Source organism: Piliocolobus tephrosceles, chromosome 8, assembly GCF_002776525.5.
Source record: "Piliocolobus tephrosceles isolate RC106 chromosome 8, ASM277652v3, whole genome shotgun sequence".
Lineage (NCBI taxonomy): Eukaryota > Metazoa > Chordata > Mammalia > Primates > Cercopithecidae > Piliocolobus > Piliocolobus tephrosceles.
This window is the reverse complement of record NC_045441.1, coordinates 137,589,958-137,611,774: the sequence shown is the minus strand read 5'-3', so window position 1 is coordinate 137,611,774 and position 21,817 is coordinate 137,589,958. Positions and strand designations below refer to the sequence as shown.

Genomic DNA, 21,817 nt, shown 5'->3' with positions numbered 1-21,817 from the left:
AAACTAAAACCTATTTAAAAGTATTTGTTTTTTAGCAGCTGTGTTTCCTTCTTACAATAAGTAATCAAGCACCTACTGTGTGCCAGGCTATGGCCTGGGCACCCACGCTCCCTCTGAGCTTCAATTCTATGGGCTTTCCCAGAGATGGTGAATGGGGGTAGCAAGCGTGAGCTCAGAGCAGGGAAGGGCATGAGGAACCCACACACCAGTCAGACGACATTCCAACAGGAGGAGCCAATGGCAAGTTTACAAATAAGAATAAAACTGGATTTTAGGAAACACTCCTTTTGCAGAAAATTGGAAAAGTATTTGCTTTCCTGAACATTTTACTTCATAAGCACAACTAAAAAACCCAGAGTTTCATGAGTTCAGTGTAGAAACAGTTCTTATGTAAACAATAAATAGAATCAGTAACTTACTAAGAAAACTAATATTTGACTTTTGCGAGTGAAGGTGGATGCAACGTGGGTTTACTGAGCTATAACTCTTCTTCATGGGGGAAAATCTTGTTTTGGTTCTTAAATTCAGGTTAATAAGTGGCTTAGATTTAAGTAGTACAAGCATTGTTTAAAAGCTTGATTTCTCATAAAATGTAACTGCTGGCAAAGACAGTTTATTTGTGTTGTCATTGCTGACAGATGAAGCTTCCTCAAATAGAGAAATGATTTTACACAGAAGGTATATACTTTTGCTTTAACTGGTCGAGTTAGGTAAATGTCAGATTCAAGACTCCCATTGACAAAGTCAATCGGACAGCATTTATTCAGTGCCCAGAATATCAGGCAGCTGATTGTATCCAAGAAAGAAAACAATGGGACATAAGAATCATAGCTGATTATTTCTCCAATTTAGAATCTTACTTTGGTTTGGAAAAGATGAACATTAGAATTAATATCCCATCTTTCCTATAAAACTGAAAAAGTAATTTATAATGCCTTTTTTTTTCCTTTCTTCCTTTTAAAGGAGACAGGGTCTCACTACATTGCCCTAGCTGGTCCCAAACCCCTGGGCTCACGTGACCCTCCTGTCTCAGGCTTCTGAGTAGCTGGGTACACACCACTATACCCAGCTATCATGTTTATTTTAAATCTAACTATATTCACATAGAACACGACTTCCCTAAGGCCAATCTCATACCTAGTATATAGCAATTTACATGAAAAAACCAAAAACTGCTTCGTGATGACGTAACAGACTTCCCACTTAATTCATTTCACGGAAAGTCAAGTAATTTACTTGGTTCTGCTGCCCATATAGGTAAATTGAGTTCTGAATCAACAACTGGGAAGGTATCTTCTATTACTGAAAATATGTCTTCACTAAATTGGCCCCTTCTGAATCACAGGGGGTGAGGGGTGGGTGTGTGTGTGTGTGTGTGTGTGTGTGTGTGTGTGTGTGAATCAGGCCCTTTAAAGGAACATTTAGCTTGGAAATAAAGTCATAAAAACTGAAGGGTAATTTTTAAATGAGTTTTTTAAATTAAAAAAAATTGCGTGTACTCATAAGAACATGCAGCAGTCATCACTGCTGAGCAATTAGTGCCCTGATTTGAGCACTTTACATGTATTATTTATTCACAAATATCCTATGAGAGAGGCATTATCACTCTATTTAAAAAAAATAAAAATAAAATAAAATGACAAGAGACAGAAGTAACTCGCCAAGGGTCAGACAGGCGCCAATGGTGGAGCTGAGATCTGAGTGCAGGCAGCCCGGCCAGGCTCCGGAATCACCACACGGTAAAGACACTGTATGTGCCGACACTGAGGACTCCATACTTAAGTTTTTACTAAAACCTAGAGATCTTTTTCACAAAATCCACGGCTAAGCCAGTTCCCTCCCATATTGTGGGCATAAAATTGTTTTTAAAAACCTAAAGGAAAGCTTTATACTAAACCCTTTAATAATTCCTAGAGGCGGCTGAGTGCCAGCAGGTACTCCAATATTAAACATGGAAAAGAAGCCTTCCAAAGATAACAGAAAAGGAAGGATTTAAAAAAACTATTTTTGATAATGCTATCAAAAATAATTAATCATTATGCACAATAAAGTTAAAACAAGAGAAGCTTTCTGCATTCAGACATAAGAACCAATGTGTTTTAGCAGCTTTTCTTCTCGGCCAGGTGTGATGACTCAAGCCTGTAATTCCAGCATTTTGCGAGGCCAAGGCGGGCAAATCACCTGAGGTCTGCAGTTCAAGACCAGCCTGGCCAACATGGTAAAACCCCGTCTCTACTAAAAAAACAAAAATTATCCAGGCATGGTGGCAGGCGACTATAGTCCCAGCTACTCGGGAGGCTGAGGCAGGAGAATGGCGTGAACCCAGGAGGCGGAGCTTGCAGTGAGCCGAGATGGCGCCACTGCACTCCAGCCTGGGCGACAGAGCCAGACTCCGCCTCAAAGAAAAAAAATAAAGCCAAAGCAAGGTTCTCAGAGTTCTAATGAAAATGTTACCACTTAGATTTGGAAGTAGAGATGCATAACACACGCTTGCAGTTCGCATGTGGAAATAATCAGCGTGACTGATTGTCAGTGAAATCTTACTTACATTTAAAGCGGCTTCTCCACACTTTTCAATGGCTGCAAGACCCTGATTATGAATGTGTGTCTCCAACAGTTTTTTCAATTCTCCTAGGCCATCCTGGATTCTAGATACAAGATTATACATGCGTCCCAAATCTGAAAGAGGAAGAAACCCCTTTTATGCACTGAAACAAACTTTGCATATCCATTCTACTAATTATGCATTTATACTGAGATGAAAAATACTCTGCAATAACCATGTTTTTAGACTTTAATAACCAATAGCATTTAATTATAACCAAATATTCTCTATTTGGTATACGTATATTTTGCTAAAAGTAACAATGAAATTATGCTATTGTAAGTTTATTTTCCTCCTTACTATGAGAAACCACTAACATAAGAATAAGCAAAAATATATATATATCAGAAACAACTCTAATGCTTCCTAAAATACTCAAGATTGAAATAGTATTTATGCCTGACACATAACAGGCACTCAAATATTTGTTTAAAAATAATGAATATATTTGAGAATATGGATTTCTATCTCAACTATAAAAACAAATGAATTAAGAAAAGGTCTCCCAAATTCTTCATTTAAGACATGTATATAGAATACAGTTACTTTGTGAGGACCACAGAAGAAAAACCCAAACTTCAATCTTTTATTGAGCTCCTAACATGCCCCAGGTAAAACATGGGAGTGGTTAAGGCAAATATAAGATGACGGTCTCCTCATTTTAGAGAATTTTTAAAGGAAGAACAGTCAAGAAAAATCTTAGGGTAGCATCATTTAATGCTAAAGTGTATGCAGCAAGTCATACTCTAAATACACTCTTCCCTCAAGTCAAACCAAAATGCTCTGCAGAAGTCTGAAATCGGTACATAACGATGTACAAACACATGCATCTTTTTAAAAATGACTGACATGGGCAAGTAATGCCGTTGACTTGAGAGTCTGGAATCTCAAGCAATATCAAAACAGCAGATAATAATAAATACCTACGTTTTATGAGTCTTGTGGCTCACCTTCATTTTTGTCAGCATCCAATAAATTCTGAAATTCTGTGTGGAAAATTTCCAAGTGTTTTTCAATGAGGACTTGTTCACATTTCCTTGCTAATTCATCTTGTGTGCTTTCATGAAGGTAAACCTGAACTCTTCGTTGTTCCTCAAGCAGACGAGCCTCTGCCTGCAGAAAATTAATTCAAGTGAATGGTTTTGATTCATTGGTAAAGAACTGTTACAATTCTTTAATATGTAAATTAAAGGAAATTGAATAATGGCAAATTAAATTCACATGCCAGCTCTAATAAAATACGATTAAGAAAATAAGGGAGGGCTGGGAATGATGGCTCACACCTGAAATCCCAGCATTTTGGGTAGCTGAGGCAGGAGGATTGCTTGAGGCCAGGATTTTGAGACCAGCCTGGGCAACACAGTGCGACCCTGTCTCTAAAAAAAAAAAAAAATAGCCAGGTGTGGCATGCACCTGTAGTCCTTCCTAGCTACTCAGGAGGCTGAGGCAGGAGGATGGCTTGAGCCTAGGAGTTAAAGGATATAGTGAGCTATGATCGTGCTGCTGCATTTCAGCCTGGGCAACAGAGCAAGACTCTGTCTCTCAAAAAACAGAAAGAAAGTAAAAGGAAAAAGTTCTTTGATTTTACAGTAAACAACCATGTTTAAACAGCCACTGATGTCTGCCATTTTCTCTGCAATATGTATTTCCATTTTAAACTTCCTTTTTAAGTGCCCTAACAACATCATCATTATTAACAGTTCAAATGTCTTTACATCCATTTGAACCCTCAGAGAGTGGTATTTTATCTTCTTGAGGTAATGTCTCTGCCACTCTAAGAAATGAATGCATCTTCTGTGCAGATACTAAGATGTGCTACTTTAGATTAAAAACTACTTGAAGCCAAGAGTCACACAAATATAAGCCCTGAAGTGATTACATGGAAATCATCATCAGAAATCAGACTTTTCAAAAATTTAAAGAGAAACTACTAAATTATCAAAGCAAGGAAGAAATTTCAATAAATTTTTCAGGTGATCTGAATAAAGAGAATTATATTTTGAATTATAAAAATGCCAATACTCTCCAAAATGATTTTTTTTTTTTTAAATATATTATTTTCAGAGACAGGATCTTGGCCCTGTCTCCCAGGCTGGAGTGCAGTGGCACAATCACAGCTCACTGCAGCTTCAAACTCCTGGGCTCAAGTGATCCTCCTGCCTCAGCCTCCTCTGTAGCTGGGACTACAGGTGCAAGCTGCCACACCAGGCTAACTTTTTAATTTTTTCTAGAGACAAGGTCTCACTATGTTGCTCAGGCTGGTCTCAAACTCCTGGCTTCAAGCAATTCTCCCGCCTCGGCTTCCCAAAGTTCTGGGATTATAGGCTGTCCAGCTACCGTGCCTTGCCCAGATTTTCAAATTCAGTATAATTTTGGAGAAATGTGGAAAAATTCAACTGGTAATGAATCACTACTCAAGAGCCAAGAAAACATAAAATGAAAAAATGATTGGGTGGGACTTGTACTATCAAGAACTAATAATAATGGGACAATTGTTTAAACCACCTAAGTCAGAACCTTATTACACATTCTAAATAGCTAAATGTGAAAAATAAACTTGGAAAATATCTGTAGTATGTATCAAAAGGTCAATATTCTTAATATATAATGATCTCCAGCAAAGCAGTGAGTACCTCCAAATAAAAACACGAGGAAGACAACTCATAAGTGAAGAAATAGAAAAAAGCTTGAAGTTATTGCATTTCCAATAAGAGTTATTGTATGTTCAGTTAATGAAATATCATTACCCACTAAAATAAACACCAACTACTAATAACAAATCATTAGTGAACAAGATACAAAAAACCTATACCATGATTCCAATGTGGTTTATATAATCAGCAACAGTGCCCCAGGCTTGTAGGTTTATGTTATTTATATTTTCCAAAAAGTCTACAGTTAATGTGTAATTTCGTTTTTCTGATTACAAAGCTATTTTAAAACAATAAATGCTGCTTTATATCTAATGTTCCACTAACACTGATAACTCAAGAACCTAAAGCTGGTGGAATATAGAACATGCAAACCAAACAGCACCACTTTTTCTGTTTTAAGTTAAAACTCTTTCTTGGAAGAACATAATCATCTCAGGCAGCAAAACATACTTTTACCCCTTCCCAGATGAAAGATTAGGCTTTGATGCCATTGCTGACTCATCCTCTGAGAGGCAAAGCTCTCTACCTCTTAGTCTACAGACCCTTCCTGCAGGGGCTGAGGGGCACGAAGAGTGAACAGGTACTTAGGTGATTACAGAAACATTCATGGCCGAGGGGCCTCAACACTAGCTTATTTTATATATTGGCAAGGAAACCAAGGTTGTAGGTATTGTCATCAGGTTTCAGAAAGGACAGTCATTTAGGTTCTCTATTGATTCCAAGTCAAATAGGCTCCTGATCATCACTGTACTTGGCAGACTGTTATATTAGAACACCAAGGTCAAATTCAAATGACTAAATCAAATATGCAATTAAAGATGGTCTTTATTACTTCAACGAGGATTTGTTCTCAGTAAAAACAAAAGGAAAATAAAAACCAAAAAAGACAAGCACATTAATGAAGTATGGTATTTTTTTAAAGTTTTTAAAAATTGACATTAGAAATCTAGTCATACAGAGATTCTGTAGCTCAGATCAGTCTCAATTGTATGAGACAGTCAAATCTTTCAGAAACACTAACATGGTTCACTCTTCAAAGCCATCCTTGGAAAGACAAGCCAAATATTCCAGATGTTTCCTCTAAAACACTCCTAATAGAGAAAAGTGAACACAAACCCAGGGAATCTGAACTGCTCTCAACTGGCTAGAATTTGCAGAGTATTTCTTGAAGGGTCATGTTTTATCTCAATGTTGTTCTATTTCCTGATAGAATGTTTGCTGTAATGTAAACATAATTGCTCCCTAAGTTATTAAGTAAGATTTGCCACCTTTTATCCTGTGGTTTTGCATCCTCCCAGGCATACACTGGAGGTTTTGTGGGATATATATTTGTAATACCAAATACATTAGCCTTGCTCTTTGCCATACACCATTCTTAGCACCTTTTAACAAATAAATACCTCATGTTAAAATCTGTAAATACTAAAGCTCACTTAATCCGCACTATTACCTATTATTATTATTCACATTTTACAGATAAGGAAATTGAAGAACAGAAGCATTAAGGTCAGCCCCCTAATAAATGGTAGAGTGGGGATTTAAAACTAGACTCATAGCACAGTTTGAGATGCAAGGCTATAGGATGAGAGCAGAATTACATGGTCAAATTCCAATCTTAGGCTTACAGACTCTCTGCATTATCAACTTTCAGAATGTGATGGAAGTCGTGTTTGGTGTGATCCAGGTGGATTTGGGCCAAACCTTTAACTCCTCTAGAAATGAATCCCCTGTATGGGAACCAGGATGTAGGAAGCACACTGCTTCCTTGAAGGCAGGGCTCATGCTGGATTGGACGCATCCAGGCCATTGGAAATCCTTGCTCCTCAACTGTCTTTGGTGTCAGGCCTGGTTTTCAAAACAGATTTACCTGTTCTGGGAGTGCTTCCGTAGTTCTAGCCTAAAACACTGGTCTCCTTGCCCTACAGCACTACTACTTCATCAGTGTGGACAAAGGAGATGACCACAATCCTCTAATCAACCCATACAAAGAACAGGCTCGCACCACTGTCATGGATGTGCATCTGGATAAGAGGTCTTCAGGGACATAAAGTTTTAAAAGAATCACCACATACAGCAGAGTTTAATAAGAGAAGTGTTTAGGAATACAACACTGTCATATTAAACAACGAAATAACAGGCAATGCTAACATTCAAAACAGATGATGTTTCAAAAGTTCATTTGTTAGGCAGTTGTTTGAAACTCTAGGTGAGCTGGTTAGGTTCCAGATCAGCATACAAAAGTCAATTTAGCCCACCATTATACACAAGGAACTATTAATATTCCAAGTATAATACTCTGAATAGTTCCGTTTTTGTTAAATTTTGAGATAGCAGAAATTTGTCAAGGACTTTCAACTTCAAACTTCTAAGCCCATTTATAACCACTATCTCCTATAGGAAAACACATTCAGGTCACCACAAACACACCAGACAGAACTTTCTCTATGAGGTTAGAGCAGAGCTGTTGCTTTTAATTGACTTTCTATCTCAGCTTATGGAAAAGAGATTCCGCAGTCCATTCATGCTCCAAGTGAACAGGGAATAAAGGGCAAGCAGGTGTCAGGCTTACAAAGATCCAGACTCCTGGAGATCTCCTAGTACAAGGGTCCTCAAATGCTGGGCTGTGGGCCAGTACGGCTCTGTGGCCTGTTAGGAACTGGGCCGCATAACAGAAGGTGACCAGCAGATGAGTATTACCACCTGAGCTCTGCCTCCTGTCAGATCGGGGCAGCATTAGATTCTCATAGGACCTCGAACTCTATTGTGAACTATGCGTGTGAGGGATCTACGCTGCGCACTCCTTTGATCTGCGGTGGAACAGTTTCATCCCCAAATCATCCCCCTTCTTCCCCCCACTGCCGTCCGTGATGCCAAAAGGGTTGGGGACCACTGTACTAGTATAGCTAGGTCAAGCATCAGCAAACCGTAGCCTGTAGGCCAAATTCGGCCTGCCTGCCTTTTTCTGTAAATAAAGCTTTATCGGAACCCGGCCACACTCACTGGTGTACATATCCCACTGGCTGCTTTGTGCTGCAATGGCAGAGTTGAACAGCTGCAAAAGACATCACATAGCTCACAAAGCCGAAAGGATTTCCTATCTAGCCCTTTACAAGATAAGTTTGCTGACTCCAGACCTATGTCATTCCTTAGAGTCTAAATCCAGGATGTCTATATTTCTCTTTTTTTTTTTTTTTTTTTGAGACGGAGTCTCGCTCTGTCATCCAGGCTGGAGGGCAGTGGCACAATCTCGGCTCACTGCAACCTCCACCTCCCAGGTTCAAGTGATTCACCTGCCTCAGCCTCCTGAATAGCTGGGACTACGGGTTTGTGCCACCACGCCCGGCTAAATTTTTTTGTATTTTTAGTAGAAATGGGGTTTCACCACATTGGTCAGGCTGGTCTCAAACTCCTGACCTCAGGTGATCCACCTGCCTCGGCCTCCCAAAGTGCTGGGATTACAGGCGTGAGCCACCGCGCCCAGCCATGATATCTGTATTTCTAAGAAAGAGAACAGAGTAGTAATTCTACTAGATCTTTATTATCAGCGGGCCATGGTTACTCACATCTGTAATCCCAGCAATTTGGGAGGCCCAGGTGGCAGGATCACTTGAGCCCAAGAGTTTGAGACCAACGTGGGCAACCTATCTCTACAAAAATAAAACAATTAGCTGAGTGTGGTGGCTCATGCCTCTAATCCCATTACTTCTGGAGGTTGAAGTGGGACGATAGCCATCCTCTCATATTAGAATTTAAATCCTAGTTTCAGAAGAACCTTTCATCTAATATAATCCTGAAAGCCATGTAACAGATTCTTAGGGGTATTTTAGGAGCAAAAAAGGAAAAGCTTAAAGTTTGCAAATCTGAGAATATTTGTTTCTTAAAATTTTCTCATTGACGTGACTGTTATGCCCATTATATATAAATCCACATTCTAGGATAAACAGTTTAAAAAGTCATGTAGCTATTATGGTTATATCCTTAGAACAGCAAGGAGAACTCTTAGTCATGATTACCAAATTAATTTATAGAAGCTCCTTGGAGAATTAGGAGAAGCACTTCCACCTGATGAAGACACTACAGAAAAACAATGCCCAACAAATGACTTGTAAAGAAAGCTGTATATGCTAAAAAGAACTCACTTGAGGAGCAATGACTTTAACTTAAGTCTACTTAAAGTACTATATTTAAGCTTACCTTTTTCATATATTCAGTAACTGGGTTCTGCTGCAAGAATTCAGTACTCTCTCTGGTATAAAATCTCTCTGTGTCAGCCAAAAATTGAGATTCAAAGGATTCTTTATACACTGTTAACGTAGGGCCCTTTGCAAATGCATCATCTTCATTCAGCCCCAATTCCACTAGAAATGAATATGAGCTATATTTCAATTACCCTATTTTTTTGGTTATATTTCACAGAATATACTTAGGTGTAGCATTCAGTTTAAGTTATGTTTAAAAGGTAAATGTGAAATGGCAGGACATAAGTAACTCTCACTCGCTAGTATTAAAGTACACTCTTTCAATAAAATAAAAAAGGAAAAAAATCCAAGATGTATAAATAGCAAGTAATTCTGACCCATGGCCAGGTATGCTTCAAAATGATGATGAAGTTCCTTTAGAGAACTTTTATATTTCCAAAAGCAATAAAAATAACTAATTTTAAATTTGCAAAGAAATACAATGCTACCCAAGTTTTTAAGACATTGTATTACTTTATCAGTTTCTCAATCTCAATTTTTCAAGCTGATATAGATTTCTGGTTATCATTGAGCTCACACTCTAACATGTCCAGTAATCCACTACGAGACCAGAAAAGAAAATAATTAAAATGTCTATTTCATCAAAATTTCCTTAAGGCACACGGATCAAACAGCTTTTATGTTGGATAAAAACAAAGTCACACTGACTTAAAAAGAAAGAGAAGTACCTTTGTAAATGCTAACAATGTCCTTTATAATATGAAAATATTTTAAAGTGAAATCTGTTAGAGCATTGTCATAATTGCCATTTGATGTGGAAACTTTGAATAAACTAAAGGGAAATTATTTACCGTAAGACTGTACAACTCCACTAATCAATCTTGTATTGATGGTTTCACCATTCCTTTCCTTTTCAATCAGCTTTAAAACAGCATTTGTTACCTTTAGAAAGGATGTAGAAAAATATTACACAGGTTATAGAATATGATATATATTACTACATATCCCTTAAACATTCACAGCCATTAAAGAATGTAAGATGGGATAATCCAAAGGAGTGAGCAGACAAAGGCTAAGCAACGAAACTGTGAAGGGATTTTAAAAGGAACACGCACACGCTCACACCAGTAGGTACCTGTTTATTCAGTGGCCTGAACAGACAGTCTCTCCAAGTCACCAATGCAAGCTGGAGAAAAAAAAGTACAAAATGTCTATACTTTTACTATGTTTTTCCAAGATTGAAGTCATAGGAAATAATCTAAATCTCAAATTACTTCATCAAAATTTCTAGATTACAAGTTGGTCAAGATCTGCTATCATGACGAAATCAGAAAGCCACTCTCTAGAGCCAACAACTTCAAGAGGTATCCAAGCACAGACATTTGTCAGCTCAACTTCTTTATTTATATTTTCTTTAACTGTTGTTGAAAACAGTATAGGAAAAGTTTAAAAACCGTAATGATTTTTAGGAGTCTGTGATGTTACTGTAGGGTACACATTTAGGTCAAGCAGGTTTCCAAAAGGAAATGAACCAAGATCATCCTGATTCCTATACTAACAACTTTTGAGTCTCAAGAAAGCATTTATATGTGAAAAAGAAAAAAAATCCCATTAGCTATTCCACAATACACACATATTTCAAAAAGGCATGGTGTACACATTTTTGTCAGTTAAAAAAATAAACAAAATGTTAAAGGGGAAGCACAAAAACCCCAAATCAAACAACTAAACCTAGAAAGTTTTGTTAGAACCAGATTAACTACATAGCAAGGTATCATTATGAAGCAATTAACATTTTTGGTATAGAAACTGGAGCTACACAAATAAAAACAAGTCATGCATCCAGGATACATTATGCTTTTCTTTCTTTTCTTTTCTTTTCTTTTTTTTTTTTTTGAGACAGAGTCTCGCTCTGTCGCCCAGGCTGGAGTGCAGTGGCCAGATCTCAGCTCACTGCAAGCTCCGCCTCCCGGGTTCACGCCATTCTCCTGCCTCAGCCTCCCGAGTAGCTGGGACTACAGGCGCCCGCAACCTCGCCCGGCTAATATTTTGTATTTTTAATAGAGATGGGGTTTCACTGTGTAAGCCGGGATGGGACAGTCTCAATCTCCTGACCTCGTGATCCACCCGCCTCGGCCTCCCAAAGTGCTGGGATTACAGGCGTGAGCCACTGCGCCCCGCCCTTTTCTTTTTTCTTTAGACAGGATCTCACTCTGTCACTCAGGGTAGAGTCCAGTGGTAGGATCATGGCTAACTGCACCCTCCACCTCCTGGGCTCAAGTGATCCTCCCACCTCAGCCTCATGTGTGGCTGGGACTATAGGTGTGTCACCATGCCTGGATACACATTTTTGTAGGTCTCATTATGCTGCCCGGGCTGGTCTCCTGTCTCAGTCTCCCAACGTGCTAGGATTACAAGCATGAGCCACTGCAACTAGCATTATGTTTTTCTTTTAAATTTGTCAAAAGTGAAGCTACAAAGTATTGCTATTATAGCAACATTCTTGGATATGGTGATTAACTCCTTTATGTAGAATCTGACATTTTAACAGAACTAGTTTTAAAGGGCATTGCCTGTGTTGATCTGACAGTCTATGAACAGACTGTTCTGGGTCCTCCCTTAATTGCTCTAGAACACTGGTCCTCAAACTGGAGCATGCGTCAGAATTGTCTGGAGAGTTTGGTCAAACATTGCTGGGCCCCATCTCCAGAGTTTCTCTTTAAGTCTAGGATGAGGCCTGAGAATGTGCATTTCTAACAAGTCCCCAGGTGATGCTGACAGAGCAGGTTTGGGGACCTGATACAGTCTGGCTACGCCCCCACCCAAATCTCACCTTGAACCATAGCTCCCCTAATTCCCACATGTTGCGGGAGGCACTCAGTGGGAGAGAACTGAATCATAGGGGTGGTTCCCCCACACTTCTCATGGTAGTGAATAAGTCTCACGAGATCTGATGGTTTTATAAGGGTTTCTGCTTTCACTTGGCTCTCATTCTGTCTTGCCTGTCACCATGTAAGATGTGCCTTCTGCCATGATTATGAGGCCTTCCCAGCCATGTGGAACTGTTAAACTCTTCTTTATAAATTACCCAGTCTCAGGTAGTTTTTTATCAGAAGTTATGAAAACAGACAAATACAGGACCATACTTTGAAAGCCAATGGACAAAAAAACCCCTTTTGTTGACTGAAGCAACATATATTAATGAGGGTGATTTAGTAATTAATTCAGGGTCCTCTCCCTGAAGCAGGGTTTCCCAGACTATAAAGCACAGGAGGGCTAATCCTCAGGGCTCGCCCTCAGGTATGGCACCTGATTTGCCTGGGACTGCCAGGACTCAGGACTTTCAATGAGAAAACTCATGCAGTTCCATGCAAATTGTGATGGTAGGGTCAGGTAATTAAAGAAGAAATTTTTAAAAAGCAAATGCAGAAATGGACAAATTGTATTTTAGAACTCCAATTTACCCATTCTTCTACTTTCTTGCTAAAAAATATTTAAGGGACATTTATTGATAAAACAATGAAAATTAGTTTACTACTCTGAAAAAAGATTAACATTTGCCTAGATTCTCTTACTAAAAGACAATTTACCATTTTTAAAAAACACATTTAAAACAAAACTCTTACTGAATAGATTTCATATATTCCTTTTCGTCCTTCGTCACATTCACGGCGAACCCAATGTCTATTGAGGTAGGCACAAATTCCATTCAGTACTTTGCTTGAAAATCGATAATCTTCCCATTGTTGAGTGTAGAATTTCAGTACACTCTCATCCATCAAATCTTCTCCATCCTAAAAACAAATTAACTAAAACTTTAAGATGACTAATTTGTCACATTATAAATTAAAAATAAAAGTAACATCTACTGTATTAAAATACATTGATACATGTGATTTTAGATGGCTTCTTTAAATTATTCTGTATATAAAAACATGCTAATAAACTCACAAGAATATAGTAAAACAATTCTTTCATCTCAAATTAGACAGGAACATTTTTCATGGTATTAAATATCCACAAACACTCAAAAAAAGTACCCTGAACATTTGATATGCAGCTAATTCCTTTTTATTTTTTATTTTTTTATTTTATTTTTTTATTTTTTGAGACAGACTCTCACTCTGTCGCCCAGGCTGGAGTGCAGTGGCCGGATCTCAGCTCACGGCAAGCTCCGTGATCTCAGCTCACGGCAAGCTCCGCCTCCCGGGTTTACGCCATTCTCCTGCCTCAGCCTCCAGAGTAGCTGGGACTACAGGCGCCCGCCACCTCGCCCGGCTAGTTTTTTGTATTTTTTTTTAGTAGAGACGGGGTTTCACCGTGTGAGGCAGGATGGTCTTGATCTCCTGACCTCGTGATCTGCCTGTCTCGGCCTCCCAAAGTGCTGGGATTACAGGCTTGAGCCACCGTGCCCGGCCGCTAATTCCTTTTTATTAAGAAATTTACCTCAAAATCATCTGTATTTTTAATATTTTGTTTAAAAAAAAATTTGGCCAGGTACAGTGGTTCACACCTGTAATCCCAGCACTTTGGGAGGCCGAAGTGGGCAGATCACTTGAGGTCAGGAGTTCAAGACCAGCCTGGCCAACATGGTGAAACCCTGTCTCTGCTAAAAATACAAAAGTTAGCCGGCTGTGATGGTGCATGCCTGTAGTCCCAGCTATTCGGGAGGCTGAGGCAGGGGACTTGCTTGAACCCAGGAGACGGAGGCTGCAGTAAGCCAAGATCCTACCACTGCACTCTAGCCTGGGCAACAGAGCAAGACTCTGCCACCCTCCCCACCAAAAAAAGAAATCAAATCAACATGTCCTACTCAGCAATTCAGACAACGAGGCTAATACTATTCAATTTTTAAATGTATCTTCTTCCTTCTTAAAAACCATAAAAACACTTTTTTGTGGTAATCTATAAAAATAACGTGAGTATGATAGTATAACAATACTTCCTCTTTAACAAGCCCTCATAAAGAAAATGTGCATTTACCAAAATTATTTTTATCCAGATTTCCAAAACTCAAGTCACGAATTTTTATCTGAAGGAGACTAACTTGAAATTTTTTCTTAGGGATGAACGGCATCTACAAAGTAAGCTTTACCCTTTAAAAACGTTGATGGCACTGTATGGCAGCACTGCCATTTAGGTGTGTGGAGCAGAGAAGCACGAAAGAGGAAGGTGGGGGCGGAAGGGCTGCAGGAAGGGCTGGGGCGAGCCCACTGGCTTCTCTGAGCCTCAGTGTCTTCAGTGAAAACTAAATGGCTACGACAGACTTGAAGCTTCACCTGTATAAGGTACACGAGTGACCGAACAAGCCATGGAAAAACCTGATCATCTCTTGGCACACATAATTTTTTGTTCATTTAAATTTAAATAATATGAAGTGAACTTTAAAATGTAAAGCTAAGCTATTTTGGTTGATGGTACCTGACCTTTTTAAAATGCAAAAATATCACTGATGGCATGGTCATCAACATTATTACTTAGCACAATATACTGTTTCTTCCTTTAGTACTAAAGAATAATTAATTAGAACATTCACTTTACAATGTGTTATGAATAAAAAGAACAGTGGCTTCAGCAAGACCTTAGAAACACCATGTGAGGAAGATGAAAATAATACACTAGTCACAACTTGTGGCCAGCCAGCTACATACAGTCTGTTAGCGTGATGTTTTAAAGTTTTCAATTAGCTTGTAAAAATAAATTAGGTAAAACAATTTTGCAGCATGCAGAAATTTCTGCACATTGTGTGAATCAAAAATATTTAAAATATATACACAGAAGAGTTCCTGCAAATTTCCCTGGGTTGAGAGTATAGATGTCTTCGCTCTGTGACACCAGATGAAGGACCCACTTGCTCATCTTGTGGCTAGATACAAGGAGTCACACTGCCTTTGCTACAAAGGATGAAGACCAAGGAAGAAAAAGGCGGGAGATGAAGGGGAAAAGACTCCACCACTGCCCAACCAAAGGCTTGGAGTGGGAGGGACCTATGCTAGAAGGAAATGGATATTCACAGTGAAACTCATCCTAGTCACGAGCACAACTTCACAGCAGTTTTGAAATACGCGTCATGGCCAGGCACTGTGGCTCACACCTGTAATCCCAACACTTTGGGAGACGGAGGCAGGAGGACTGCTTGAGCCCAGGAGTTGGAGACCAGCCTGGGCAACATAAAGAGACCCTGATTCTACAAAAGATTCAAAAATTAGCTGGGAGCTGGGTATGGTGGTACATACCAGTAGTCCTAGCTACTCAGAAGGCTAAAGCGGGAGGATTGTTTGAGCCCAGGAGTTGGAGGCTGCAATGACCTACGATTGGACTACTGCACTCCAGCCTGGGTGACAGAACAAGACCCTGTCTTTTAAAAAAAAAAAAAAAAAAAAGGGAAAAGAAAAGAAGAAAAAAAAACTTCACAACCATGTGTAAAGAGCAAGATCACATTTGAAAAACATGGTTTCCAAGACTGAATAACCTTACAATTATTTATACACCTGACAGGGAACCCCACGTTGGGTTTACAGTAAATGCAGGTAATATGAATACGTATTTGCTTTAAATAAAAAAGTTCATCATTTCTAACAACCAAATCCAAAATGGTTGGTAACTTAAGGAAGGGACTATTATGCTAAAAGGTTATCAAATCTTTCTAATTTAAAAAGCAGAATGAGCTGGGCATAGTGGTAAGCATTTGCAGAGTCTCAGCTACTCAGGAAGCTGAAGTGGAAGGATCACTTGAGCCCAGGAAATCAAAATTCCGGCCTAGGCAACATAGTGAAATCTCCATTTCGAAAAAATAAAACCCCCGAATATAGTTTATGATGATTTCATATTCACAGCAGGTAAAAGACTATGCAATAGCAAAACACTGTCACCCACATTAGTGTCTAAAACATAACAGATGACAGTGAAAGATTTAACAAGTTAGAACCACTATTTCACTCCTTTTTTAAATATCCTGTTATGAATACTCAGTATATATGTGAAACATCTTACCTTAAGAAGATTTGTCAAGTAATTCTTCAAAAATTCCTTAAGTCGTTTATATAATTCCAGGCCAACGAACTGAGCTCCTCCAGGTGTCTGCCCCTTTTTCGACTTAGAAGGAGGAACTCCAGCTCCTCGTGCTTGGTTTGACTGGTGAACACTAGTACAGTAGTTATAAACATGACTTGGAGAGAAGTTAAGGAAACCAACATATATCACACACGTTAACGGCCATTAACATAAACATATTTTCTTATATTTCATTATCAATGCATTCCCAATATATCAACCAAAACCTGTTAAAAACTAGAGTGGAACAAAGATCCCATTCACACTATCCATAAAGCTAAAAGGGTAGGCCTTGAGAGCAACACCGCCAAGGTGGAGAAGGGAACATTCCAGGAGGGAGGTTGCCAATAAAAAAATCTGGACCTTTTAGATTATCTAGTGTGACTGACCTTGTGGAAAACTGTCCCAAAAGGAAAATGCAATCACTGACTCCTGGAAAAGCAAACAGCTAACAACAAGCACTGTCTATTATGATGCTCAGCTGTAACTTTTTCAGAGGCACACATTCTAAATATTGAAGTAACACAAACTTTATTTTAAAATGACTTAGAGAGCCAAGTCCTTATATTACAATAGTCGTAGACGTCTAAAACTTATCAGTCAATGGCAGCAGTGTCCACACACTACTGAGAAATACAGAGATGTATAAACCACAGCAGAGACAGCTGATTGCAAAACAGCTGCATCTGCAGGGGGAGCGCAGAGAATGAGAAGATGGGGACGGGCAGGGCAGAGAACCACCATGTTCTGTTGTATCCTTTAAACACGATGAGCTTATCTGCATGTATTATTAATTGACTAAAATGAACGGAAAGATACTTATACTCAGAAAGATCAACAAAACAGAACAAAACAATATTCTGGTATAATTAAGAATTTACTATATAAAGATACTTCAAGACAGTGGGTAAAAGATTATCTAATAAATGGCATGAGGCAAGATATTTCTAAATATTCCATGTTATATTCCAAAATATATTACAAATGGATTAGGATTTAAAATATACAAGCTAAAACAGTAAAACCAAGAATATATATGTGAACACTTATCTGTTCTCAGGTTGGAGTGGCCCTTTCTAAGTAAGGTCGTACAAAAAAATGAATTCAGGCCGGGCGCGGTGGCTCACACCTATAATCCCAGCACTTTGGGAGGCCGAGATGGGGGGATCACGAGGTCAGGAGATTGAGACCATCCTGGCTAACACGGTGAAATCCCGTCTGTTTGGGGTCCCTGACTTCCCACAACATGTCTCTACTAAAAACACGCAAAAAAATTAGCCGGGCGTGGTGGTGCACGCCTGTAGTTCCAGCTACTCGGGAGACTGAGGCAGGAGAATGGCATGAACCCAGGAGGTGGAGGCTGCAGGAAGCTGAGATCGCACCACTGCACTCCAGCCTGGGCGACAGAGCAAGACTCTGTCTCAAAAAAACAAATAAACAAATTCAAAATTATAGATTAAGACGAAATACCTTAAACTAACTATCTTTAATAAATTAAGGTAATTTAAAGCAATAAAAAAAAGAATCTCTATGAAAACATGAACAAAATATACCACAGAAAATCTAAAAGGTAAAATAAATACATACTAATGCTCCCAAATCTAATAAAATGCTCAACCAATCTAGGTAGTAATCAAAGAACTGTATTTTAAAACAATGAAAAATTTTATTAACTATTTCAGTTGTACAGAGAATCACAGATTACAATAAGCAACTACTGTATACTCATGACCCAGTTTTGACAGATCTTACTGCATTCCCACACTTGTCTCATATTCCACCTATAGCCCCCCTCAACTTTTGAGAAAATAAAACATTACAGGTTATAAGTGAAGCACTATGTTCTCTTCTTTCATCCCACTCCTTCCTCTTACCCTAGCAAACACCACCATGTTTTGGTATATATCATTCCTATGTTTTTATATTTTGCTGGATAAATATATATCAAATACATTTCACATGTCCTACATTTTGTTTTGTTTTTTTGAGATGGAGTTTCACTCTTGTTGCCCAGGCTGGAGTGCAATGGTGTGATCTTGGCTCACTACAACCTCCGCCTCCCGGGTTCAAGCGATTCTTCTGCCTCAGCCTCCGAAGTAGCTGGGATTACAGGTAGATGCCACCATACCTGGCTAATTTTGTATGTTTAGCAGAGATGAGGTTTCTCCATGTAGGTCAGGCTGGTCTCAAACTCCCAACCTCAGATGATCCGCACGCCTCAGCCTCCCAAAGTGCTGGGATTACAGGCGTGAGCCACCGTGCCTGGCCATGTTTTACATTTTTAAATTACACAAACTATAACATGTACATTTGCTCTGTCATTTGTTTTTGATGGTATTTGACATAACTACAGCTGTAATATACTGTGTAACACACATTTACAAAACTTTATCAACTCTCTTGGTGGTGGACCTTGATAATGGTCCTTCTGGCAGGTGCCTTTTTTGTGTTATTTACAAAGCTGCAAAGAATAAAACTAGCAGGTCTCCTTGCATACATGTACAAGTTTCTTGGAGCACATAAATACTAAGTGACAAGAGACGTATATTCTTTTTTTTTTGAGACAGAGTCTCACTCTGTCGCCCAGGCTGGAGTGCAGTGATGCGATCTTGGCTCACTGCAACCTCCTGGGTTCAAGCGATTCTCCTACCTCAGCCTCCAGAGTAGCTGGGATTACAGGCACCTGCCACCATTCCCAGCTAATTTTTGTATTTTTAGTAGAGACAGGGTTTCACTGTATTGGCCAGGCTGGTCTTGAACTCCTGACCTCAGGCAATCCACCTGCCTCGACCTCCCAAAATTGCTAGGATTACAGATGTGAGCCACCTTGCCAGGCCCTTTTAAACAATTTTTTGTAGAGATGGGGTCTTGCTATGTTGCCCTGGTTGATCCAAAACTCCTGGGCTCAAGCAATCCTCCTGCTTCGGCCTCCCAAAGTGGTAGGTTTAACTTTATTAAGAGTTGCCGGGGCCGGGCGCGGTGGCTCAAGCCTGTAATCCCAGCACTTTGGGAGGCCGAGACGGGCGGATCACGAGGTCAGGAGATGGAGACCATCCTGGCTAACATGGTGAAACCCCGTCTCTACTAAAAAAAATACAAAAAACTAGCCGGGCGAGGTGGCGGGCGCCTGTGGTCCCAGCTACTAGGGAGGCTGAGGCAGGAGAATGGCGTAAACCCGGGAGGCGGAGCTTGCAGTGAGCTGAGATCCGGCCACTGCACTCCAGCCTGGGCGACAGAGCGAGACTCCGTCTCAAAAAAAAAAAAAAGAGTTGCCAACTTGGTGCTACAAAGCGGCTGTCCAGCACCCTGCAGTGCCTGAGTTTTCATTGACTACAACCTTGGCCATGCATTCATACTGTGCTTTATCATGGTTTTAATATCCATTTCCAGGGCACAGGTAGAGTTTTTTTGTTTTTTGTTTTTTTTTTTTAAGAGACAGGATCTCACTATGTTGCCCAGGCTAGAGAGCAGTGACTATTCACAGACATGATCATAGCATGCTACTGCCTCAAACTCTTGGTCTGAAGTGATCTCCCACCTTAGCCTCCTGTGAAGCTGAAAATACAGGCACATGCCACCACATTGGCTTGACTTAGCACAGTTCTTTTAAGGGCCTTAGGATTTTCAGAATGGTAAGTGAACACTCCTTTCAACAAAGTCACCAGCTACATTCACCCCTAAGAGAGTCAGCCTGTCCTCTGAAGCTTTGACACAAGCATTAACTTCTCTCTAGCTATGAAAATACTAGGTGGCATTGAATACTATGCAGCCATAAAAAAGGATGAGTTCAGGTCCTTCGCAGGGACATGGATGAAGCTGGAAACCATCCTTCTGAGCAAACTACTCGCAAGGACAGAAAACCAAACACTGCATGTTCTCACTCATAGGTGGGAAATTGAACAATGAGGACACTTGGACACAGGGCAGGGAACATCACACACCAGGGCCTGTCATGGGGTGGGGGGCTGGGGGAGGGATAGCATTAGGAGAAATACCTAATGTAAATTGCGAGTTAATGGGTGCAGCAAACCAACATGGCACATGTATACCTATGTAACAAACCTGCACGTTGTGCACATATATCCTAGAATTAAAAAAAAAAAAAAAGTCCCAGGTGGCATCTCCTTCCAATAGAAGGATGTGCAGTGGGAGTCGGGGCACCAGCAGGGCAGAAGGCCTTTGGGGTGCAGGCTGTGTGGGGGGTGGTGAGACTTACAGAGGGAGCTGCTGCTGAGTGTGTGACCCTCCTGGAGGGCAAGAGGCCTCCAGAGTGTGCAGGATGTGAGAGGCTCTAGTTTCTGTGTTAAGAGGCCCAAGGAAAGCTTATCACCAGGCTGAGGCTACAAGGACACAAAATTTTGAGACTCAAAATTTTAAGAATTGGCAGCACTTTGGGAGGCCGAGGCGGGCGGATCACGAGGCCAGGAGATTGAGACCATCCTGGCTAACACGGTGAAACCTTGTCTCTACTAAAGATACCAAAAAAAAAAAAAAAAAAAAAAATTAGCCGGGCGTGGTGGTGGGCGCCTGTAGTCCCAGCTACTGGGGAGGCTGAGGCAGGAGAATGGTGTGAACCTGGGAGACGGAGCTTGCAGTGAGCTGAGATTGCGTCACTGCACTCCAGCCTGGGCGACACAGCGACACTCTGTCTCAAAATTAAATAAATAAATAAATAAATAAATAAATAAATAAATAAATAAATAATCTGTTCCTTACGCAGCCACCTTCATCAATGATCCTAGATTTCTGGCTAACTTGCTGTCCTCCATCAGCACTCGCTGCTTCACCTTGCACTACTGTTATAAAAGATGGCTTCTTTTCTTTAATCGCATGAACCAACCTCTGCTAGCTTCTAGCTTTCCTTCTGTAGCTTCCTCACTTCTCTCAGCCTTCACAGAATTGCAGAGTTAGGGCCTTGTTCTGGATTAGGCACTGGCTTAAGGGAACGCTGTGGCTGGTTTGATCTTCTATCCAGACCACTCCAACTTTCTCCTTATCAGCAATACGGCTGTTTCGCTTTCTTATCATTTGTGCTTTCACTGGAGCAGCACTTTTAATTTCCTCCAAGAACTTTTCCTTTGCATGCACAATTGCGCTAACCGTTTAGCACAAGAGGCCTAGCTTTTGGCCTGTCTCAGCTTTCAACATGCCTTCCTCATTCAGCTTAATTGTTGCTAGCTTTTGATCTAGAGTGAGACATGCAACTCTTTTACTTGAACACTCTGAAGTCATTGTGGGGGTTATCAATTGGCCTCAATTCAATGTTGTTGTGTCTCAGGGAGTAGGGAGGCCAAAGAGAGAGGGGG

At 40.1% G+C, this 21,817-nt stretch overlaps 1 protein-coding gene across 3 annotated transcripts in view; it reads right to left on the bottom strand.

The window, feature by feature from the left end:
• The window catches only part of CUL1 (cullin 1), a 105,534-nt gene that overhangs the window by 30,229 nt on the left and 53,488 nt on the right, over positions 1 to 21,817 (bottom strand). For all 3 annotated transcript variants that reach the window (XM_023225327.2, XM_023225326.2, XM_023225328.3), the window contains 7 exons: positions 16,452 to 16,626; positions 13,085 to 13,252; positions 10,594 to 10,644; positions 10,310 to 10,400; positions 9,454 to 9,617; positions 3,556 to 3,718; positions 2,549 to 2,679 (listed from right to left, as the gene is read on the bottom strand). In XM_023225327.2, the coding sequence (XP_023081095.1) occupies positions 2,549 to 2,679; positions 3,556 to 3,718; positions 9,454 to 9,617; positions 10,310 to 10,400; positions 10,594 to 10,644; positions 13,085 to 13,252; positions 16,452 to 16,626 (943 nt within the window). The remainder of the gene's footprint in view (positions 1 to 2,548; positions 2,680 to 3,555; positions 3,719 to 9,453; positions 9,618 to 10,309; positions 10,401 to 10,593; positions 10,645 to 13,084; positions 13,253 to 16,451; positions 16,627 to 21,817) is intronic.